Below are 23,001 nucleotides of genomic sequence, written 5' to 3' on the forward strand. Positions count from 1 at the left end.
AAACAGAGTAACAGGGTGAAGGACAGAGAGAGAGAGAGAGAGAGAGAGAGAGAGAGAGAGAGAGAGAGAGAGAGAGAGAGAGAGAGAGAGAGAGAGAGAGAGAGAGAGAGAGAGAGAGAGAGAGAGAGAGAGAGAGAGAGAGAGAGAGAGAGGCAGAGGCAGAGGCAGAGGCAGAGACAGAGACAGAGGCAGAGAGACAGGGACAGGACTGGTCTTGGGACAGATGAAACGGCAGTCGAAAGGGAGGAGATTTTTATAACAAGATGGTTTCTTTGAAACACGAGCAGAAACCAGGCTGTGTTATCAGATACGCTGAACCTCGAATGTGCGCAACATGTAGGAGGAAGCGAACAACCGACAGACCAGAGGAGGGAATGAGGGACGAAGTTGAGATCAGTGCAGACGGAGCGGCCGGTTTTAGGTGAGCGAAAGATGGAGACACTGTCTGATCTTGAAGAGAAGGACAGGCTGAAAGCAGGACAGGGTTGGTGTTGATAAAAGAGAATACGAGGGAATCATGCGAATGCAGAGGCCCTCCAATGATAATTGAGTTCGGTACTTTCAATCAGAATCTGTGTAAATAAACTTGCGAGAGTCACCCTGAGATCAAGTACAGATCACTGTCTCAGTGCTCCCGGGCCGGAATGCTGTCACAGTTTCGGAAGTTCCGAATTCTCTTGGCATTGTAGGTCTCAGTGTCCGAGGCGCAGGCGCCGCGCAGGTCACCGGGTCTCTTTCTTCACTTGTAATGATATCATACCGTCGCGGCTCGGTCACCAGTGAAGCAGCCTGCCCCAGGGCACACTGTCATCATTGAAGCTGCTTTTTAACTTTGAGTAAACTTTGTGAAGCCTCCACCCGGTAGACCGTCCCCGACGGTGACGGCGGCCGGGCGCCGTGAGTCAGGCGGCGGCCGGGGGGCAACCGTTGGCAATCACCGTTCACCGGCCGCGCGCCGCCCCCGCGCCGGGGGCCCGGTGCGGCTGCCAGCGGCAGTGACTCGCCAGGGCCAGCCCGGCCTAACTTAACTTCAAGGCTTTGCCAAGTTGAGCCTTCAAACTTGAACGGATCAACCCGGTGACCTCAGTAGCGGCCGCCGCGCGAGCGGCGGCTTGCCGGGCCGCGGCGGCGGCTCGCCGTCAGACTCCGCCGGGTATCAGACCGTACCGTGAGGTTAAGTTTGCCAGTCGCCACTGTGACGAGTTTCAAGCACGGTCGGCCGCACTGGGCCAACTTGCAGTGCCGGCGAGGGCAGGGGTCAAGCCTCTTCGAGTCGACCCTGGCACCACTGAGTCCGACGATCTGCGATCCGATCGGACAATCATCAAGCCGCCGCTCTTGCTGAGGCAGGCTTCCGAAGTTCGACTCTCCGAGGGCCTAATTGTCCTCGTACCGTACCGTAGAACTGATTTTTAACTTAACTTTGAGTCAAAAAGGACGGACTGGACGGCGCGCCGCCAAGACTTCCGACAAGCAAGAACAGAACGGTTAACTGGGTTTCAAGCCTTTCAAGTTCTCGGTTGAAAGAACACCCGGCGTCCGAGCCCGGCCCGGCTGTCGCGGAGCCTCCGATCGCGGTCCTCCGGCACTCACTGACGGCTCCGACTCTGTGTGACTTTCGAGTCCCCGTCGGACCGTACTACGGTCCTATCCGCATTGCCGATTAGAAGATACAAGCTCGCCTCAATGTGAATCATGATGTTTCATGGGGGCAGTGATTTACATCTAGTACAAGTTAAACAAATGGCTGCGATGAAATACCTCCTGCCCAGCCCCTTCGGATGCAGCCGACTCCAGTCACAACCGGCACTACCCCCTACCACCCAAATTCAACGCCTAATCACCACCCCTTCCACTCGCCGTCTCCGCGTTGGTGCGCAGGGATTTTACTGCACGGATCTCCGAAGTCTCCTGCAATGGGTTTGATTTGGAACGCGTGATCACGTCTTTAGAATGAACCAGGCTGGTCGTTTTTTTAAAAAACATTTACTCGGACAACCCCAGGGACCCTCCACAAGACAGGTCGTGCAGGGGGTGCAAAGTGGCTTGGCCCGTGATTCGACATGTCAGCTCAGTTTGACCGGGGGTTCAATATTTGACCATGCAGCATGCCCCGGGAGAAGTCTATCTCGTGATCAAATTTCTCTCAATTGTAAATTGTTTTACGGAGAACAGAAAACCACTTGTTGTCAGCAGCCTCCAGTCACGGCGGTTGTCGTGTCTTCAAGAGTTCCTTCGAAACTGCGAAAAGATAGGATTTCGAGAATGACTCACACAAGAAGATCGGAGGGTCACGAGGTACTAGGAACAAACTTGACTGAATTGTTTATAATGTACCAAGTGATACGTTGTGCTGTGACAACTGACGAATGAACCATTGCATCTCTGACATCACATCCCCCTTCCGAAAAGTCTCGTTTTTAGAGTGCTCAGACTGTCAGTGGGGCAACAATCCGAAACGGTATGTTATCTCCCCGTCCCCCTAATATCCGTGACCCTCGTGACCGCTAAGCAAACTTTTAACAACTACATTTACGTTCTTTCTAGAATCATTTTAATGTTTAACAACTGTTTTTATTCCTCAAAAACACATTTAGGTATACAATTACTTTTCTTGAGTCCTTTCGCCATTCAACATTTCCGACGGCTATACCTGGCCCCACCAGTACGTACCCCACCCCTCCTCCTCCGCCCCACCATCTTTAAGTACCCCTACCCACTAGTATCGTACTCTTTTGTTCCCACAAAACTCAATTCCTGATTCATTATAGGGCTCCGATGTCTCGGGATTCTTTGTGCCAGTAGATCGATTATTTTCCAAATGCAGTAGAATATATTTTCAGCTGCCTCTTACCCTCAAGCTCCCAGGCTTTCTAACCACAAGGCGGATCAATCAGGCGTCCTACATGTGCCTGCTATTGGTACCCCACCCACCGTAGAACCTTTTTATTTACCACCCCCTCATGGGGGTAGTGAACCCTACCCACAAGCTTTGGATTGACCACGAGGGGATATCAGTTGAGAAGAGTCGGGGGAAACCACAGATGCGAGGAGAATGGAGAAACGAGAGGGGAACGAAGGGCGGGGAGGAGGAGGAAGTATGGGAGAGGTCGAGGAAGGGGAGGGATATGGTGAGCAGGAGGATATGAGACCACGATACCGACAGAGATTGTGCATGATGCTCGTGGAGAGAAGGGGTATGACACAGAGTAGATGAGGCGCAATGAAACAAGACTTGGAAGATCCTGCCGCAATGTGTAAGAAGATGATGGTGGGATTAGTGAATTCATGCAATAGGAGAACCACAGCCATGAAATCGATCGATCTGATGCATCACAGGAGTAGGTAGACCAGCAGACCACGAGTACCGTTTTGTTTCGATACAATTTTCGTACTTTCGTAGATACGAAGCTATCTTTGAATGCCTCTCCTACTCTCCTTTCATGGTTTGACATGTGAATGTGCAGGACACTTGATACTCGAGATCTAAACACCAGAGCTTCCCTTCCCCTTCACACAAACTTCCAAGACATCTGGAATGGCTGGTGAGTGCGATGAAGGATTTTCAAGTGCGTGGCGGGTGGGTCTAACGAGAGCATCACAGATCACTTGAACATCGACAAGTCAACGATAGAGAGACTCTACCATCTCCGACAAGAAGATGCGGCTCGTTCGCTGGTAACTAGAATGTACATGGCCATGGAGTGTCGTAACTCTTTGACTACCAGGGACTCTCGGTAGCGAACTTCAAGACAGTCTGTCGGAAACTTGGCATTGCCCGATGGCCCTCCTCGCGTGCCAAGAATTCTCCACCTGCTTCCTCTACAGCTCCTGCTCCCGCTCCCGCTCCTGCTCCACCGGTGGCTCAGCATGCTTCAGCTTCCATGGCCGCCATGCACTTTATGCAGGCGCAGGCGCCCTCGAACGCGGATACCGGCATGCAGCAGGAGACGCGATCGCACCCGACGTTTGTGGAGGCCCTGTGCTCGCCGAGCTCATCAATACCTCAAGCGATGCCTGAAGACTACATGATGCAGATGGAAATGCCTCCAAGAGCTGGGACATGGAGCCGGTGGAGCCTGAGCAGAACATGGCTCCTCTTGATATGGCGTGGGTACAGTGGTACTTACAGATAGACGAGTTCGGGCCTGTGACAGCAGAGAGGAATGACTTCCAGAAGTACTTTATCAACTTGCAACCAATGCAGACTGTAGAGTAGATCTTGTTTCCTTGTCTTGTATTTAATTGTCCTCATGAAGTTTATCATGCTCTGGCGACCGCGTTGCAGTTTGGTGCTGTTTCGATCAGATCTTGAACTCTGGTCTCTTTCTTATCATCTGCACAACAATCAGAACTTCTTTCCTCCTTTTCTTCCTTCTCCTCTCACAACTTCCTACCTCCTCATAGGTCGCCATGCGCGTTCCCTCTATGGCGGCATACATGAAGCAGAGCTTGGGTTCCCCGTTGACCAGCGCAGAAACACCAGAGGAGGAGGGAGGAAAGACGGCAGCACCTGCAACAACGTCAGACTGCTAGGAGGAGGGGAGAAATGTTTTCCTCCAGTCGTTCCGACGATCTTGTATCCGCAGACGGCCTTGGGGTAGGTGGCAATACAGGTGGGGTCGACAGTGTTGACTCCCTCCCTCATGACCTCGCATGCTGAGCACTGTATGCGGTTGAAACGAGGAAGAGGAAGAGGAGAGGAAGAGGGAAGAGAGAGAAGGAGGGAGAGGATGAAGATCGATAAGATGATGATGAAGATGGTGTGAGGAGGAAAGGAGGAGCAGGAAGAGGGAAAGGGAGAGGGGGAGGGAGATGGGAAGTGAGAGGGGAGGGAAAGGGGAGGGAGAGGGGGGAGGGAGAGGGGGGAGGAGGGGAGGAGGAGGAGGAGGAGGAGGAGGAGGAGGTGGTGGTGGTGGTGGTGGTGGAGGAGGAGGAGGAGGAGAAACAGAGGGGCGGCATGAAGGACAAGAAGAAAGTGACCTGAGGCATGCAGGTGCAGGTGTTGATGTCGAGGTAGAAAAGGAGAGTCTCGTTAACGCTCCTCCAGGCGCCCTGCAGCCAGCCGAGCCCTCCTGCAGACGTAGCTGGCTCCTGAGCAGGAGGTGAGAGGAGGAGAATCGATGCTTAGCAGGACGCAGGAGATGAGAGCGAAGAATTGTACGCGAGCAGGACCAGTTGTAAGAAGCTCCGCAGAGCATGGAAGACATAAGGGGAGACAGGAAGATTTGAATCAAGGAGGCTGTGGATGAGCAGAATATGAATAGGAGGACGTATCGGAGGCGGGAGAAATGAGGGGGTGGGAAGAAGGATATGTAGGAGGAGGAGGAGGAGAGCGAATCAAATGAATTCCTTCACCGCGTAGTCGTACTGTCGGCAGAGAGATCCCCATACGTAGGGCTCGCTGGTTGGCACGTGGAGGTTGTCGAAGAGCCTGGAGTTGACCGGAGTCTTGCGGGAGGTTGAGACGCAGGGGCGATCAGGGGAGCAGTTGGGCTTGATGTCTCGGACTGCGAGCAGACAGCGTATCATGTCAAGATTGTCTGCTCTTGCACAACTTCGACATCTCCCTCCCTCTTCATCGCCCTGACTGCTTACCGTGTTGCCCCTTCTCCACGCAGAGTTGTCCTGCTCCGCACTCCACCTTGAGGTTGTAATCAGGGATGCCAACCTTGGGATCGTATCCTGGCACTGAGTTGCCGGCATCGGCTGGTGTGCGGGGCTTGAACGTGCAGTCGCTCTGAAAGCAGCAAACAGCAAGACACCACAGTCAGTACCCGATGTGTCTTCACGCAAGCTAGCAACAGAGACGTGTAACAAGTTAGCAAGTTTCTACCACGAGGTTTTCAGCTGTTGATTGTTTCAGAACAGACTCCACTGTCTGCAAGCTGCAGTCCAGCCCCTTCGCACACCATCTGATGGCAAGAGTCAGAGAGCGCAATTCAAAGTTCTGACAGCAACAACCCTATCGCAGTAGACCCTTTCGCTTGCCTTATATCAACCTGTAGAAAACATCGTCGGCCTCAACCTTATCTCCACTTCTTCATCTCGATCATCATCTCACAAAATCTCGATGACCCTCCCATCCTCTACCACCACATGCTGTTTGTTCATTTTCTTTCCTACCCACTAACTTGAACTATCCCATCGCCTTCCTCCCGACCTCCCTTCACGTCCCGATCTCCCAGCAGCTAGCATGCCGGTCACCACACCTGGTATGTGAATTGGAAGGGGAAGGGACCCTGGCAAGCGTTGTCTCGCCCTACGTCCCCTCGCATCTCTGAGTAACTGACTACAAGCTGCCCGCACCATCACATGTCAGAACGTCTGATAGAGCAAGGCCGCATGAAGCGAAGGAGCAGGAGCAGGAGCAGGATTGCAGGGGGTGATGCGGGGTGGGAGGGAACAACATCAACAGCAACATCAACAGCAACAGCGGACCTCGTAGGTCGCAGAGACGAAAGGAACTCCTCCATACTCAGAAGCAGTTGTTGTCGTCGTCGCTGACTGCATCCATCAGACCTGTCAGCTACTAGCGACTCGAAGAGCATCGAGTTGCTGACAACTTTGATGAACGGGGTGTCTTACCTGCGATCCTGCATATTGTACCAACAGAGTTGCGATCAATACCACCAGGGCGCTTGCTGCCGCCCTTGACATTGAAGCGTCGCTCACTGGTTAGAGCCCAGTGATGGAGGCGGTGGCGACCGTGAGCTGCTCCCACCCGGCGGCTTCCGAGACTCCTTGCTCCTTGTCTCTCAGTGACTTCCGTATCTACTAGCTCCTCTCTCCTCTCTCCTCTCCTCTTCCCTCTTCCTCCTCCTCCTACTACAAGTTCCTTCGCAGCCTGCAAAAACTGATTGATGATTTTGCCGCCTGACAAAATTTGACCTAATTGTAACCGTTTTATAACGAATCAGATCCTGAGTCGGCCATTGGGCCCGGGCCCGGGCAAGCCCGGCGGCACAGAGGCTCTCAGTTTAAGTACCAGAGATTTAACTCAACTCTTTGAGTGAAACCAAGGCCCTGCCTGTCCGGGAGACTCTGGTCACATGTCAACCTGTACGGTCACGTTACGGTCATGCCATCAGTCACGGAACGTATCTGCAAGTGGTATCCGGAGATCGCATCCCCGGGTCCCTCGGAGTAGCCGTGCGGGTCATGCGCCGTTGAAATATGTTTTCCTGGGCGGTTATCAGCGGTTAGAAGGCGGTTATTGGCCGTTGCCTGCATTACAAACGCGCCCCTGTGGCAGGCTGTAAAGGATTGTAGTAAAGGGAACACGCGAGAAGGCGCTGGAACAATCGGTGTGTTAGGCAGTAGGCCAGGGTAAGGCGATCTCTCAATTGATCTGATAGTACCAGATGCTAGAGGTCGTACCCCTGAGTGGCACTGAGCTCCTACTGAGGGAGTCGCACGCTGACGGGGTCCCAAGAAGGCAAAATAAGCGCTGACCGTAGCGGTACGGACTGGCAGTCGAAACGTTTCTGAAATAAAACGCTTCGAATAATGTAGGAGTATCTTGCATTCACACCCACCCTTCTCCATCAGCCATGTTTGAAGGGGACAGTACCGGTCATACGCCAGAATTGTACTGTTTCTGCACTGTTCCTAGAATATGGGGGGTCAGCTTCATGTTCCTACCACCCCTACCCTCAAAATATCTCTTGAATAGTACAAGGTTATCAGAGCACTTATAGCACAGTGATTTATCGATTAAGATCATATGTAATGTAGCGATACTCTATCTATCATGGACACAATTTGTCCTTTGAACCCACCCTACCCTACAACAAAGAACACACTGCTCTTGAACCTCTGTCAAGTGGGGGTAGTGTAAAAAGAACATATAAACAAGAGATACACGGCGGCTCGTTGTACTTTCAAGGCAGATTTGTTTTTCCCTCCTCCGAGCAAGCATTGCATTCTTCATTGCTATCTCGTTCTTCATTGTTGTCTTTCCCACAACACCGTTCTAGCTTCACTTGCTCCTCGTCTGTGTCTTCCCTCCTTCTGATCTCCCTGCAACGTTTGAGCTTTTTGGGCCCAGTGCTTAGTCAACTCTCTCGCACCCTCCTCGAACTGCTGTTTGCTCTCCACTCAAACCCCTTCCTATCCCATCATGCGCTCTCTCAACGTACCAGCTTGCGATTCCGACGAGGAGGAAGTGGTCCCCCAAGTGGTGCTCCCTTCCATTCATGAGGACGAGCGCTCCAAGGACTGCCCCTCGCCCATGGAACCGCCGAAGCGCTTTTCTCGCAACAGGCTGGGAAGTTTTGACTTATCTGCGGCCAGCGATCTCGCAGACAGCGAGCCTACTTCGTTCGCGGACCGCAAGCTTGCGATGAGAAGGGGGATGGCGAAGTGGAGCTCAGACAGCAAGGTTATCAGCATGCGAAGGTTCGCAACCGAGGACTTGCATGAGGAACCTGTAGACAGGGAGGCCATGCTGCAGGCTAGACGGTCTCATAATCAGCAAGTCGGGATCGACATTGCGCGATCCGGAGAGGGCCGTCCACTCCCCGACATGCTGTTACTCACCTGCGGCAAGAATGAGTTTCGAACGACCAAGCTGGCGGAAGAAGCAAGCAAGTAGATGCTGGTGGTTGAAGAAAGTTGCTTCCAGCTCTTGTATCAATGATTTTCCTCAGTTTTCCTGAATTTCTTTTTGTTTTATTGTTTATTCTGTTTTAAAAGCCCAGCGAAACTTTCCGATCAAACTTCTCCCTTCTCCACATGTTGGCTGGACCATTGGGCCTGTCAATCCTCATGTGGCCTTGAAAGAACCATTCCATCCACTTCCATGGCAGCTTCTCGACTCTTACTTGTACTGTATATGTAGCAACCTGTCAGCCGCGTGGTTGAGCTGAGATGGATCCTCCTGTTAACTCTGATCTTAGCCATGATCCCTTGAGATAGATTAGTGAAGGACATCCGGGAGCTCGGCTACACCGGCATCAAGTTGCTGCTGCCGTGCCCGGGCCTCGGACTCTTGGAGGGTGAGAGGAAGCTGCTCGAGAAGTCACTCGGGGACCCATCGGCCCCCGAGGTCCAGTGAGTTTGTCATGTGATGGTAGAACTTGATCGGATGTCACTCCTTTAGTTCATTCAAACAACCAGAACTGACTCAACAAGTTTGATCGAGCGAGACCGTGGCAACTCAGCCTGCCATTCACTGACTCAAAGTTCGGATGCTGGTTGACTGATCACCACACCATCATCGAACCGTTGGAAGGACCCGGTGACCGTACCCGGAATCATCCCGAGTCGGGCCCGCGGCTGCCGGCGGGCCGCCGCCGCCTACCGTACTACCATCCGCTCAGTCACTGCCAGTGGCAACTGTTCCCTCAACTCGACACCAACCACATTCGTGGCAGTTGGGCCGCGACCTGGCAAAGTCCGGCGCCGTGTCAGTGTCACCCCCTCAGGACGGCCGGAGTACGGTCCGTCACGTCTTGGCAGAGTCACCGGGCGGCGGCCCGGGCGCCGCGCCGGGCCCGGACGGTCAGCGGGGGGCTCACTGGCACGGTGGCTGCGCACGCCCGGCCGCAGGGCCTGTCAGACGGCGGCCACCCACACTGCCCCACTGCCACGGTCTTGCCCCACACTGCCCAGGCCAGCCGGTTCAAGAGTCGGGCCCTCTCATTACTCTTTCCAATCCGGCGCCCGGGCTCCGAGTGGGCCCTCGCCCCCCCCGGCCGCCCCCCCGCGCCCCCCCCCGGCCCAGGCCTCAGGCTGCGGACGCCGGGCAGCATCCGCCAGGCCCAGTCAGTGAGATTCCGATCACTGACTGGGAGTCTTGTACCTGAAGTTCTCTCCGATCCTCAAGCAAACCCAGCGTACTGCACAGGCCTCGACCGGGCTGCCTCCGATGCGGCAGCGTCCTGACCAGCAGCACCAGTAGCACCAGTAGCAGCAGCTGCTGGCCCTCCTGGGACAACTGGAAGGCCCGTGGGGATGATAGGAGCTTGTAGGAGGGGCACCCCGTGCTCGTTCCTCAGCTCAGCTGGAGGTGGAGCTGGAGTGGACTCGGAAGAGTAAGCCAGCTGGACTGATCCTTTGACGGGCTCGATGACCAACGGCTCCTCCTGCTTCTTCTCCTTCAGCACGTAGGAGGCGATCGAAAGGAGGAGCACGAAACCGCAGAAACCTCCGACGACGCCTCCTATGATTGCTCCTCTGTTAAGCTTGTTCCCCTCTGGAGTCGTGGAGGAGGAGGCAACCGTAGCCTGGACGGTCTGGGCGGCAGAGGCATAGACGGAGAAGGAGGAAGTGAGGGCGAACACAAGCTTGTCTCCTGGCGCTGCCGGTGGCTTGCTGGTGTCGATAGCGATCTCTTCCCACAACTTGCTGGTGGGGTTGAAGCGGAGGGCCGCAAACTTGCGATTTCCCATGTCCGTGCTGGGGTCAACGGGGAGGGAGATGCTGACTGGCTTCGAAAACTTGACGCCCTCCGGCCCAAAGTTGACAGCTGGGCCGAGGATGGAGAGGGAGTCCTGCTGCTTGTAGCTGGACGGCAGCTGGAAGATCTGCATGGAAGGACCCTCCTTGAGGTCTGCTGGCCAGGCGCCGGCAGGGATGGTGAGGGAGAGATAGCTGAAGGCGCCGGGGAGAGTGAAAGTCGTGTCTGCTGTCGCGCTAATGAAGTTGAGTTAGCAAGCGGAGGAGGAGAGGAGGAGAGGAGGAGAGGAGGAGAGGAGGAGAGTAAGCAGAAGCGAGGAGGGGGGAGAAAGGAGAGAAAGCAGGAGAAAGGAGAACGGGGAAGGGGAGGAGGAGAGGAGGAGAGGAAAGGAGGGAGAAGAAAACGGAGCACGAAGAGGGGGAGGGAGGGAGGGAGGGAGGGAGGGAGGGAGGGAGGGAGGGAGCAAGGAGTGTCACCTGGGAACAGAGAACTTCTTGTAAGCGAGGACAGTCACTTGCCCAAAGACAGGCAGCTCGAGGAGGCTCAGGTTCGAATTGACCAGCTCGTACCCAGCTCGACATTGCAGGTTGACTGACTTGCCGTACGGGGCCACTGGCAAGGAGCTCCAGTAAGCGTCGGCAGCGACGTCGATGGTGGTCAGGTCGATCGTTGTGGGAGCGCTGCAGGTGACAGGCAGGCAGGTCTGAGCTGGACTCCACCTGCAGTCCTGCTGGCAGGTGACAGCTCTAGAGCCCGTCGAGCTGGGGTCCCATGCGTACCCCTCCAGGCACTTGAGGGAGAGCTGGGTCTTGTAGTCTCCTACCCGGTCGTCCTCTGCGTACGGCATCCTCTGCCAGTTCGACTCCAGCTGGTTTACTGTGTCGCAAAACTTGGGGCAGCGGACGGGGACACAGGTGGCGATCTGGCTGAACGTCCCGTCCAGCTGGCAGGTGGAGGTGAAAGTTTGCGCGCAGTTGCTGCCCTGGACCTGGTACCCGTCCATGCACCTCCCGGTGAAGGTGTCGCCGTACCGGTGCTGCATGCTCGCGTTGCTGCTGCCGACGGCCACCGTCCTCGCATCGGCGGGGTAAGAGCCGCACATGATGGGCTTGCAGAGGGGTCCGTCCTCCCACTGGCATGCCAGCTTGCTGACGTCAGCTCGCCCGCACCTCCTTGTGAAGGAGACGTTGCTGGGGCTGCCGTCGAGTCCGTATCCTCTCTTGCACTTGAGATCGAAGCACGTCTCCCCGTAGGCGGCAAGGCGGGAAGAGGAGGAGTCCTCCACCACATTGGGGTCAACCTCCAGGTACCTCGGGCATTGAGCAAGGCGGCACTGGGCCCCGTCCTGTCTGTCAAACGTCTTGTCAGCCTGGCAGATGGTCGAAAAGCTCTTGTCGCATGTTTGCCGGTAGGTGAAGGAAGCGATGTACCCTGCTGCGCAGGTGACCTGCACGCTGCTTGCGAAGACTGCAGAGGATGGCGAGGCTTGCAGTACGTTGGTGGCACGGGTGAGGTTGAAGGAGCAGGAGACTGGGGAGCAGGAGGGAGGAGGGGAAAGGAGGCAGTCGTTGCCGCAAACAGCCTTGCCAGCCTCCTGCCCGGTAGGGCAAGGGAGGACGAAGTTGTTCCCCACAGCCAACCTGTGCTCGACAAGCTGGTAATCAGTGACGTGGCAGAGCTTGGGAACACAACGTTGGACGTTCTGCCATAGCCCTGAGGACCCGCAGGTGACGTTGAAGGAGCTGGCGCAGGCGCCGGGGCCGTCCAACAAGCTCTCAGGCATGTAGCCATCCTTGCAAGTGATGGTTGCGACCTGTCCGCAGGAGAAGATGGAGGAGTTGAGAGGAGGAGAGGACGAAAGGCTGTTGGCTGGAAGAGCAAGCGGGCGGCACTGGACTGGAAGACAAGGGGAGGAGGAGAGGATCCGGATGTTGCAGCGAGCCTGATTTGTATCTCCTCCTCCTCTGTCCGTGCGGAACTCAGTCACAGAGGAGCAAGCTTCCTCGTACGACTGCGGGGCTGTAGGAGGGCACAGACCTTGCTCGTCGTCGCACCTGGTGTAGATGGTAGAGTTATCTCCTGAGTACCTCATACACTGACTACACTGCACAAGGCAAGCCTGCCTCACGCACGTGCGCGTCCTGACGTCTGCCGTCTGAACATGCGGGGAGAGAGAGACTATGGTGCCGTCGTCCTGGCAGCGCACCTGAAACATGTACTGGCATGCTTGCACGTTGCTGTTGTCGAGACGGTAGAAGTCTTGACAAGTCAACGTCAACGTGTCTCCGAAGAGGAGAGTGGTGGTGGAGCCGTTGCTGAGGGAGAAGGAAGATCCGTTGTAGGACTCGAGAAGACCTGAGAACGTTGACTTGATCTGAGGAGGTAAAGGTGAGTTCGGTGAAGACATCGGCTGATGTTGAGGTGGAAGTGATGATCAGAGTGATGATGATGAGACAAGACATGTGATGGATGTTGATGAAGTCAACCATGACGCCATCGCTATCATTGTTCTCCTCCTCCTCCTCCTCCTCCTCCTCCTCGTTCAACCAACTCCTCTCCTTCATTTTCATGACTATCATCTTTGTTTCCTCCCTCCCTCCTTCCTTCCCTCCCCTTTTCACCCTCGCTCGCTAGCTCGCTCGCAACCTTTCTCCTCTGCCCCTTCTTCCTTCCTCTCTACTCCTCACACTGAAACAACATCAGCTTTCTTCACCTGAAAGTTTCCGCACGTGATTCTTCTGCATTGAGGCTTCGTAGGCGTGCAAGTGGTCGGGTTGCAAATGGCGTTGGAGGATCGAGCTATGGAAGCAGAAGGAGCGTCTGTTGTTGAGATGCGATAACCTGGAGGAAAGTTCTTCAGCAGAAAGAAAGAGACACTGAACAAGAGATGGGGGGGAGAAGTACAAGCTTGAGAAGGAGATGTCGTGAAAGGAGATATTGAGACATGGGAAAAAGAGTTTGATTGTGACAGAAATATGTAAATCTACTAGGGGTGAAGAATCAGGAATGTCGTGCGAAAACAAAGATAGTTCAAGACATCATCAAGTACTCTTCCTCGTCCTCTTCCTCATCATCACCATCAACAGCAGCAGCAGCAGCAGCAGCAGCAGCAGCAGCAGCAGCAATATGACGAGATCACAATCTTTCCAACAGAACAACAGATCATCAAGATCACAAAGGAGTCAAGTTACCAGTGGGGCACGTCACGGTGATTGGAGAAACGGCAGAGAAGCTCGTGGAGTTAGAATCTGATACTTGTTGCGGGTCTGGATTGAAGGTGATGGCATTTCCGTGTATCTCCGCAAGAGAGTCTGTTGTGTTGTACTTGTCAAAACCAGGACAGCCCGTCAACTTGCACGTAGTCTGGAAAGTGCAGTCGGTACAAGTGTCTGTGTACGAAGACGACGACAAGTTGCAGACAGCGTAAGGGCGCGTAGAGGAGATTGGGACAGCGGCAAATCCAGACTTACATGTCACTTGTACTGTCTGCAAGTATGACAAACTCGTGGAGGGAACGATGGAAAGAGCATTTTGATCGACCTTTGCAGAGCAATCGCGCTGGCAGCTGCCTTGACAGCCCTTGATGACACATCGCATATCAGCGGGCATGGTAAGAACACCGCAGGTACAAGATATGGTGCGGGAGGATACGCAGTTTGAGTTCTGATAGATGTAGTTGTTGGAACAATTCAACGTGACTGACGAGGATTGGCCCATGGTGAAAGTCTGCTGAGTGTTGACAATCATGTTGTTAGCCGGGAGCTGCACTGAACAACTTGACGCCTGGCACTGTGACAACGAGGTAGCGCAGCCCTTGCTGCAAGTGACAGAGATCGAGGTACTGCAGCTCGCCTGCCGGTCAGCGTAGCCAGCGGAGCAGTTGACAGACAAAGTCTGTCCGTCGGCGATAGAGGAGGGAGCGACGATGTTCGTGAGCTGCGAAAAATCTGTGCATGCGATGGGACAGCCGTTGTTGCAGACCTTGGCGATGCAGGAAGGAGGAAAGGATGTGTAGTTACCATCAGCAGCCTTGCTATACTCAATGTTGCCAAGACGACAGCGCTTGTAATAGACAGTCTGACATGTTGTTGTTCCTTCAACCACCTTGCCATCGGCGCAAGGAACAGTCTCTACCACACCCGGAGCTCTGTCAACACAGCTCCGCTCCTTGCAGTAGACTTCTTCAGCATTGCAATCTGCCTGACATCTCACTACCCTGGTGATCACTGCATCGTGTGCAGAGTACAGAGCAGAGCCGTTGGTTGTAATGCCGTAGCCAGTGTTGCAAGTGATGGTAGATACTTGGTCGTAGCTCAAGAGACTCTTGGAGGAAACGCCGTTTGCGACCTCCGGCACGACACACTGAACAGGAAGACATTTCAGGATTCGGCTCCATTCGCAAGGCGAGTAGGAGGAAGGAGTCTGGACGGTTCCTTTGCCGCACGTTGCGATATAGGAGGAAGCGTTGGAGCAGGTTGACGTCTGATCCGCCAGCAAGCCAGCTCTGAAGCCAATATTGCAGGTAACGTTCACGTCCTGCGCAAATATCGGAGGAGTTGAAGGGGAGACAGTTGCTGTATTCTGATCCAAAGACCTCAACGTGTTGACGGAGCAAGTGGCGTTATAGCAAACGGGAAGGTTCGACTCGACGCTGAAGCTGGCAGGGTTCCCGGCAACATTGCAGAAGAGCTCTTTGGTGTAGTGACACTGATTGTCAAGAATCAGTCCATTGTTACATGTCATGATCGTTGAGTCGAGGTAGTACACCACCGACTTGTTCAGCACGCTGTTGGTCACAGCCGGCAACCTGCACTCGTTGGGGAAGCATCCCCCGTACATGGGCGTGAGCTCGCAAGTCCAGGAGCACATGCGGGAGTTGTAAGGGCTGGCGATGGACGGGAGGAAGGAAGAGTTGTGGGTAACGTTCCAGTGGTAACCGTCCTTGCAGCTGATCTTCACCTGCTCCTCGTACGACAGATCCCTTGTCAGGTCGACGACTCCAGCGATGGCAGGAGGGGAGACGGGAACGCATGTGGACTTGGAGTTGTCGCATGCGAGGGAAGAGTCGGTGGGAGGATACCCTTTGCACTTGATAGGGATGCACGAAATCTGTGAGTTGGAGAAGGAGCCGTCTGCCAAGCACTCCCGGAAGAAGGATACCTGCAATGCATTCAGATGCTGAGGATGATGAAGGAAGCATGTGAGCGAACGAGTGAATGTGTGTCAGAGAGAGAGAGAGAGAGAGAGAGAGAGAGAGAGAGAGAGAGAGAGAGAAGGGGAGAGGGGTGAGGGAGGGAGGGGAGAGGAGGGAGGAAGAAAGAGGTGAGGGGAAGAGGGAAGAGGGGCCGGAGGAGCGTGCGAAGAGGGTACAGGGAATGGGCGAGAAGACAGAGGAGTGATCGCGATGGCGATGGCGATGGCGATGGCGATGGCGATGAAGACAGTGATGAGAGAAATGTTGTGAATGGTGCAAAAAAGATATGAAAAGACCACAGAGACCATCACAGAATAGATGAACTAAGAAGAGAACATGAAAGCAACATTCTGTTTGCTGTCATACCTGACATTTCTCGTTGAATTGGTGTGCGGAATCACTCCGCATGTAGAACTGATTGCAGGAAACTCGGATGTATTCTTGATACTCCACAAACTTGACGCCATTCGACGTCCTCTGATGAACGCTTGTTATCTCCGCATTCGCCATGTTCGGGATAGTACAAGTGATAGGAACGCAAGTTTTGTGTGCCTCGAACCCGCAGCTGTCAAGGCATCTTGGCGTCTCGCTCCCAGTGGCACTCAGCTTGTATCCCTGGTTGCACTTGATCGTGATCGTCTCTCCTACCAGCACATAGTCGCTCCTCGGCAAGACTGCCATCCCATTCTGAACCGCCGGGAACTCCCGGCAGGCTTTCATGGAGCAGCTGTTGAAACCAAGGTCGGTTCCGTCAGCCTCGACGAAGGAAGAAGCCTCTCCGCAGTACAGGGTGGCGTTAGGAGCATGGCAGAGCTGAGCTGCGGCATGTAGTGGGGAGGAGGCGAGGAGGAGGAGGAGGAGGAGGAGGGGAACGGTTCTCGACCTTCCTGCCATCCCGGAGTAGAGGAAATCGTACAGCAGGGGATAGGTAGGGTAGGGTGAAAATGAGGGGGGTGGGGGGTATCCAGTGTCACAAAGAGGGGGTCCTTCACGGACTGCACTTGGAAGGAAACAATGTCGTTGTGGGTGGGTTGCGTATCGAAGGGGGTAGGGTTGTATTGCTCGACGCAAAACACCCCTTCATCTAAAGGAAAATGTAGGATTTAGGTGGGTGGTGGTTATACAGGGCATACTGGGGGTGGTCCTCTCGACTGAGTAGTATCAGCACTCGGCGGGTCCGAGTGAAATTGTTGCTAGGGGGTAGGGGTACCATGAATGCAGGGGTACTTGTGTGATTTAGGCGGGTGGTCGTAACCCGGCGGGTCAAATCAGTCCAGGGGGAAGGGTACCCCCTAGACATTAATTAGGGGTACTTTATACTACAAAATTGGGGGTACTATTCCAGCTTCGGCTGAGTAGTACCCCTGATATGGACAATGACACATGCTGTACTGTAAGGTCAAGAGGTCAAGGGGGTAGTCCTGAAAGTTCATTCTGTACAAAGGGGGTGGGTCATTTTGAGAATTTTGTAGGAAGGGGTACTTTCTGATTTAGTAGCTCTACCACCCCGTGTAACCGTCGTTGAATGAATACGATGTAGTAGGTAGGGTTCATCATGATCAGCGAAGAATTGTATCAAAGGGTAGGTGCCGAATGTAGCTTACAGATAGGTGGGGTGGGATTAATGAAGTGGGGGTGGGTGTAATGGAATTTTTTCTAGCGGGGGTGGGTAGTCTGGCACGGAATGTCCTGCCTGCAGTACTAGTGACTCCAGCTTGAAGGACGGGTACGAGGGGGATGAGGGCAATACGGTTTCAACAAGTCCGCCTCAGATCGAGGTATGGGAGGACGCAATGTTGGTAAGTGAGATGGAGGGATAGAGGGAGGGAGAGGAGGGAGCGAGGGAGCGAGGGAGGATATGATTCAATGGGGAGAACGAGGGTCAGAAGCAGAGTGGATCAGGAAGCGAATGCGAGTCAAGGCAGTGTGAACAGAGGGGAGGCCCTCGCTCCTGTACCATTCTGGCCGGCATTCAGCCTTGACAACCAAAGAGACAGATATGTTGAGATCGCTTCAGGGGCATGTGTAGACGCAGAATTATGACGTCAATGGCACCATGTAGCATTTATTATCATGATTGCTCCTTACGAGAGCAGATCAAAACGAGAAAGACGCATATGAATGTATGAAGCAAGAAGAGACCATGGCTATGTGTCAAACTTCTTGTAGTCAACAAGCAAGTTGGTTCGTTGGGTCTAAAACATAGTCTGTTTGCTTGCAGCTGCTCATCTTGTCTGTTAGAGGGCTGAATTGACCGAACAGGGGGGTGAGTGCTTCAGGCGGGATGTACATCCTCGGTGAAATATGCAAGTGATGGAGATTATTCCTTGTGTGAGAACGCGTGAGGACTGTGGATGCAGGATTATTCTATAGCAGCAGTAAGGCCGGGGTAGAGGCTCCTTTTCCGCTCCTCCTTCCCTCTTCCTTCTCCTTTTCTTCCTTTCCCCTCGTTCATTTCCCCTTCCTCTTCTTTCTCATTCCCAATCCTCCTGTTTCCCTTTCCCTCCCATGGGCCGCAAAAGGACCTGCAGCTCTTGGTTGCTGCTTCTCGCAATCTTCTTGGTGCAAGCGTTTCCGTCTCACAACACCGTGTCGTCCAATATCACTCCTGCTCAGCGTCCTTCTGTGCGGCTCAGGGGGGGAGTGGTCATGGGACAGTATGGTGCGAGGAGGAGCAACGGCAAGGATGGCTGGAAGAGGGAGGAGTTCAGTCACAAGGGCTCCGGCACGTCAAGCAAGCTGTTCCCTCTTCTCATCACGGGGCTGGGGGAGACTTCTTCTGAGGACATCCAGGAGCTCTTTGCGGACTGTGGGAGGGTAGCGCTGGTCAAGAGAGCAGGAGCGAGCAAGGAGCGGGTGATCGTCTACTTCGAGTCTCGAGCCGCATTGTCGCTCGCCAACAACGTCAACGGGACGGAGCTTCAAGGAGTGAAGTTGAGGAGCTTCTCGCTGCCCCCTGTGGAACGCAGCTCCCTGCCGCAGGCGTTGAGCGATCATCGGGGACCGGAGGAGAGGGGATACCCGGTCGTCGTGAACGAAGTTCCCTTGTCGGTGCAGGAGAGTGAGATCATGGCATGCGCGAACAAGATCGGAGAGATTATCAAGGTCAAGCAGGACAAGAAGCAGATGTCTTCGGTAATCAGTCGACCGTCCCGCCTGTTGCCTGAGAGTTCCTGCAGTGGTGGGTGACTTTCAAAGAGAAGAAAGCAGCGCGAACAGCCTCCAAGCACGGGATGGGGTTTGGGTGAGGCCATATAGGAGAGTTGGAAAAGGGGGGAGGATGCAGAGAAGGAAAGGAAGAGGGAGGAGGAGGAGGAGGAAGAGAAGGAGGAAGAGGAGGAGGAGGAGGAGGAGGAGGCTGACACGATGTTCAGCCCTACTCATTGCAAGGTTGTGAGAGTTCGACCGGAGGCAGGCAACAAGAATGTGCAGGCGAAGGAAAAGAAAGACAAGAAGACTGCGCTGGTCTGTTCTCTTGCGTTCGTTCGTTTGATTTTTGTGTTTGATTTTTGTGTTTGACGTTCGTGTTTGATTTTTGTGTTTGACGTTCTTGAAGATAAAGGGGATCCCAATGTTAGCTAAGAACGAAGAGATCATGGCGTTGTTTAAAGATTTCGGCAAGATCGAAACCTTGAGATTCATCACAACGCCTGATCCCGACACAAACTTGAGAAGGTAAGAAATGTTGTTTCCTATCCAATCTCCCCTCAACCTTTCGGGATACTGATAGATCGATACAGAGCGTTCATATCGTTTGCTACCAAGACTGCACTGAAGAAAGCAAGGAAGGTTTGCTTTCCACAATTGCCATTTCGAAGAGTTTTTGACATGTGTATTATCTCTTCACTTGCAATCAAGGCATCGCTATCATTACACGGATCAAAGATTGGAGGTGAGAGGAGAAGAGGAAAACTCTTGAATGACGCAACATGTCCAGTCTCTATCGCAAGGAAGTCCATCTTATCAGACGCCAAAGGAAATCGAAAGAAGAATGAGGGAAAACCGATCCCGATGGGTCTGTTGCTACTCGCACAAACAACCTCCTCCCTCTGAAATCAACAGGTTGCAACACAGTGATCGTAAAGAATCTTCCATATACCATCACAAGAGACAAGATCAGGTACTGTAACACACACACACACACACACACACACACACACACACACACACACACACACACACACACACACACACACACACACACACACACATTCACAACATGCCTGACCCTGACTCAACAGGGCATTGTTCACCCCATGCGGGCACGTGAAGGCGATTCGGCTCATCGGCAAGCTCGCAGCAGGTGCATCAAACGCCCGATCGGAGCGTTGCTCATACAGAACAACAGGAAACAACACTCGGACCCCAACGTCAGGCCGAGAGGCTTTCAAGGGCATGGCGTACGTCGAGGTGAATGAGATCTTGCATAACAGAAAATCCCTCCTCATGTTCTGCAGTTTGATCTAGGACGTTCAAACAAGCTGAAGCTCGACAGAAATCTTGCGATGCGAAATTCAGTGCAGGCGGCTCTGCAGTTGGAAGGTACACAACCCTCGTGCTCTTTCTTCTCCACTCCTGCATCCTACATTCTGCTCCTGTCCTCTGTCCTACCACTCTACTGTACCCTCCCCTTCTCCTTCAAGGTTTGCTCCAACCCACAACTCGTTGCTTCTCCTCTCAGTTCCATCAGCTGAAACATTCCCTCCTCCACCCTGTTTCACTCGCATGACTTGCAGGAACTGAACTCATGGGGAGAAAGATTCGCGTGGACTGGGCCCACGGCCCGAAAGCTCTTGATCGCACATTATGACTTGATAGTACAAGACTTACCCCACCTCCTCCTCATGCTCCTTCCCCAGTCAGATACAGCCCGAAGGCCGCACGCGAGCTGTCACGAGAGGACAGCAGCACTGCATCGGGAAGATCATGCCCGGTTCGACTCCTCTGATCGCCCTCAAGCTGCCATGCTCGGTGCTCCTGGTTGGGACCGATCGGAGACATTTCGGCCAAGATTTCCAATTTATCAACAACGATTTCAAATCCTTTTCCGAAATATCAAATCTCAACGAAATGCGACCGATCACGGACACCATCACATGACGTCGGGGCAGAGCCACGTGCGCATTTTTGAGTCCCGTGGTATGTGTGTTTGCATGTTTTCTGTTCCAAAAAGGATATAGAGTCTCGGAAGTGGGAAAAAAGTTGATCTTATTTGAAAGCAGGGGTGATATATAGCCCAAAATGGGGATATTGAGGGGGTGGGGTTATTTGATTGGGTTTTCGGAGGACTTTCGAGGTTGGTGTAGCTCCTTGCCTGCGAGCTAGTTTCTGATAGGTAAAAAACTTCAGCCCCCATTTTCTCCCGGATAAGATGTGTAATAAAAATACAGAACGATGCGTTTTCACAACGTTGCGGCTCTCAAGGATCTCATTTTAAAATGAGGTGTTTTTAATAGCGGCCCTGCCCCGAAGCGATCCGTTGTTGTGATAGATATAGTTCGAAAAGACTCACTTTCAACTTCAGAACACTTATGATCCAAAATTGCTGACAGTAACCCTGCATCCGAGCAATGATGCCTGTTTACCAGTACCCCACAAATACAACACTACCCTCTTATTGTAATCACCCACCCATATTAAATACCCCGACTTCAATATTTGCACACATACATCAACGAACTTATATTTCATCCAATATGATCTGATACGGATATTCGAAACATTAACTACCCCTACCTACTATTTTAAAGTACCCACCCTGTTGTAATAGTACCCAGAAGTCCACATGACCCCCAGTAGATTCAGGATGATTCGATGCAGCGAGGTACCCGTACTTTTCTTTTCCCATTCCTCCTACAAGATAGGGTGGGTACTTGATCTTTCGTCATACCATCCCGTATCCGTTCTCCGCTCATCCTCCCTCCCTCCCCTCTGCTCCCCCTCCCTCCCCCTCCCTCCCTCCCTCCCCCTCCCTCCCTCCCTCCTTCTCCCCTTCCCCTCCCCTCCTCCCCTCCTCCCTTCCTTTCATATCTCACGCTCCCTGACCCTTGTTTCCTCCAACTTGCTCTGTCTCCGCCTTCTTCTCTTCCAGCCACGACCTTCCATCCTCGCCCTTCCCTTCGCTCCTATCTTTGATTCTCCTTTGCCCTCAGCTGAAAGATCTTCAATACAAAACCTTCCTCAACACAGTCGTGTCCATTCGACATCTCTAGATGTCATCAATCACTGCTACTATGGAGCAACAGGCATCCCTGAACAAGTTCGCCAACGACATCGTCGTCGAGACACAGCAGCATGATTGTTACCTGAAAGACACCCCAAGGATGGAGGAGGAGGAAGTGGACGTGGATTATCCGAGGCACAGCGTTCCTTTTGAAAACTGCAACCTAGAGTTCGCCATGCCTCCGCCCAGAAGGTACATGCGGTCTGAAAGCAGCTCAAGCTTGAAGTGCCTGCTGTCCAAGGAGAGGGACTTTACGAGCAGGGAGTGGAGAAAGGGGATGATGCGGTCCTCATCGGAGAGATGCCTCTCTTCCTCCGGCTCCTTCGTGCGATCACGCAACAAGTGCTTCCAGCTTCCTTCATGGCAGGAGGCGGAGATAAGGAAGAAGCACAACATGTCGGTAGGGATGGAGCTATCGCAGTCGGACGAGGCAAAGTTGCCTGCTAGGATGATGCTGCTAGACCTGAGGAGATCAAACAGCGAGCCCTGTCTTGTTTCTCTTGACTGACATGAGAGAGTTATCTGACTACAACGTGTACAACCTTACCAGCTTGTGAGATTATTTCCATTTCAATAAAGACATTATGTTTCAGTGTATTGTTGTTTGGTACTTGTGCGCCTGCTACTGTTTGTACGGTCGAATGCATGCCGAGCATGCTTTCTGATTGTTTACATTGTTTACACATCCTTTCCTCCGAGATGGACAGCAAGTACAACTCGACCCGTCAATACAGGTATGGCTCCACCTTCCTCCATAAAAGGACCACCCCAAGACTGCACAACAACAGCATCACTTCGGTCCCACCCCCCAACCCCCATCCTCCTCCTCCTCCTCCACCACCTGATCGAGAGCAGACAGACGTCATGAGTCACAGCAGGTTCAGTTGGCTCTCGCCTCATCCCTCTCCTCCCGGGCTGCTGGGGTTCGTGGATGACTGTCTCACCATCAGAGTCCGCTGATACCGTGGCTCGGACTGCCTGAAGATGCACTTTGAGTAAACTGACTGATGATGCCATTCGGCCCGAGCCTCTGACGGGGCGGCGGCAGCGGCACGACGGTGGCCGGCGGCATACCAGCATGATGCCGTGACGGCCTTCCGCGGGGTGCTGCTACACCAGTTTGAACAGCGGTGATCAGACTGCCTTGTCCTCTCCCAGTGACTCATGCCAGCAGCTCGATCC

The 23,001-nt window shown here is 53.5% G+C and overlaps 7 protein-coding genes across 7 annotated transcripts in view; 4 read left to right on the plus strand and 3 right to left on the minus strand.

The window, feature by feature from the left end:
- Nucleotides 1–3,421: 3,421 nt before the first annotated feature.
- GUITHDRAFT_120591 (hypothetical protein) lies at nucleotides 3,422–4,219 on the plus strand (the record flags this gene model as incomplete). The annotated part of the gene is made up of 4 exons (XM_005820149.1): nucleotides 3,422–3,446; nucleotides 3,498–3,545; nucleotides 3,605–3,709; nucleotides 4,038–4,219. The coding sequence occupies 4 exons, from the start codon at nucleotides 3,422–3,424 to the stop codon at nucleotides 4,217–4,219; spliced, it is 360 nt and encodes a 119-aa protein (XP_005820206.1).
- Nucleotides 4,220–4,304: 85 nt separating this feature from the next.
- On the minus strand, nucleotides 4,305–6,660 carry GUITHDRAFT_148067 (hypothetical protein; the record flags this gene model as incomplete). The annotated part of the gene is made up of 11 exons (XM_005820150.1): nucleotides 4,305–4,337; nucleotides 4,398–4,513; nucleotides 4,615–4,666; nucleotides 4,984–5,094; nucleotides 5,359–5,510; nucleotides 5,599–5,740; nucleotides 5,837–5,915; nucleotides 5,965–6,002; nucleotides 6,135–6,191; nucleotides 6,213–6,299; nucleotides 6,589–6,660. The coding sequence occupies 11 exons, from the start codon at nucleotides 6,658–6,660 to the stop codon at nucleotides 4,305–4,307; spliced, it is 939 nt and encodes a 312-aa protein (XP_005820207.1).
- Nucleotides 6,661–7,911: 1,251 nt separating this feature from the next.
- GUITHDRAFT_156114 (hypothetical protein) lies at nucleotides 7,912–8,705 on the plus strand. Its single transcript, XM_005820151.1, has one exon. The coding sequence runs from the start codon at nucleotides 8,123–8,125 to the stop codon at nucleotides 8,594–8,596; it is 474 nt and encodes a 157-aa protein (XP_005820208.1). The 5' UTR covers nucleotides 7,912–8,122; the 3' UTR covers nucleotides 8,597–8,705.
- A 1,119-nt stretch (nucleotides 8,706–9,824) lies between these two features.
- On the minus strand, nucleotides 9,825–16,490 carry GUITHDRAFT_148069 (hypothetical protein; the record flags this gene model as incomplete). Its single annotated transcript, XM_005820152.1, has 6 exons — nucleotides 9,825–10,638; nucleotides 10,879–12,776; nucleotides 13,116–13,243; nucleotides 13,594–15,562; nucleotides 15,773–15,919; nucleotides 15,963–16,490. The coding sequence occupies 6 exons, from the start codon at nucleotides 16,488–16,490 to the stop codon at nucleotides 9,825–9,827; spliced, it is 5,484 nt and encodes a 1,827-aa protein (XP_005820209.1).
- A 1,614-nt stretch (nucleotides 16,491–18,104) lies between these two features.
- Nucleotides 18,105–20,406, plus strand: GUITHDRAFT_148070 (hypothetical protein; the record flags this gene model as incomplete). The annotated part of the gene is made up of 11 exons (XM_005820153.1): nucleotides 18,105–18,731; nucleotides 18,776–18,840; nucleotides 18,971–19,061; nucleotides 19,153–19,271; nucleotides 19,337–19,385; nucleotides 19,455–19,488; nucleotides 19,659–19,716; nucleotides 19,838–19,899; nucleotides 19,945–20,006; nucleotides 20,054–20,138; nucleotides 20,333–20,406. 11 exons carry the CDS (start codon nucleotides 18,105–18,107, stop codon nucleotides 20,404–20,406), a joined length of 1,326 nt encoding a protein of 441 aa, XP_005820210.1.
- A 1,402-nt stretch (nucleotides 20,407–21,808) lies between these two features.
- GUITHDRAFT_120597 (hypothetical protein) lies at nucleotides 21,809–22,327 on the plus strand (the record flags this gene model as incomplete). Its single annotated transcript, XM_005820154.1, has 1 exon — nucleotides 21,809–22,327. One exon carries the CDS (start codon nucleotides 21,809–21,811, stop codon nucleotides 22,325–22,327), a length of 519 nt encoding a protein of 172 aa, XP_005820211.1.
- A 47-nt stretch (nucleotides 22,328–22,374) lies between these two features.
- The window catches only part of GUITHDRAFT_156115 (hypothetical protein), a 3,100-nt gene continuing 2,473 nt past the window's right edge, over nucleotides 22,375–23,001 (minus strand). The window contains exon 7 of the mRNA XM_005820155.1: nucleotides 22,375–22,598. Within this exon, the coding sequence (XP_005820212.1) occupies nucleotides 22,545–22,598 (54 nt within the window). The 3' untranslated portion in view covers nucleotides 22,375–22,544. The remainder of the gene's footprint in view (nucleotides 22,599–23,001) is intronic.

Source organism: Guillardia theta, assembly GCF_000315625.1.
Source record: "Guillardia theta CCMP2712 unplaced genomic scaffold GUITHscaffold_188, whole genome shotgun sequence".
NCBI classification, from domain to species: domain Eukaryota; class Cryptophyceae; order Pyrenomonadales; family Geminigeraceae; genus Guillardia; species Guillardia theta.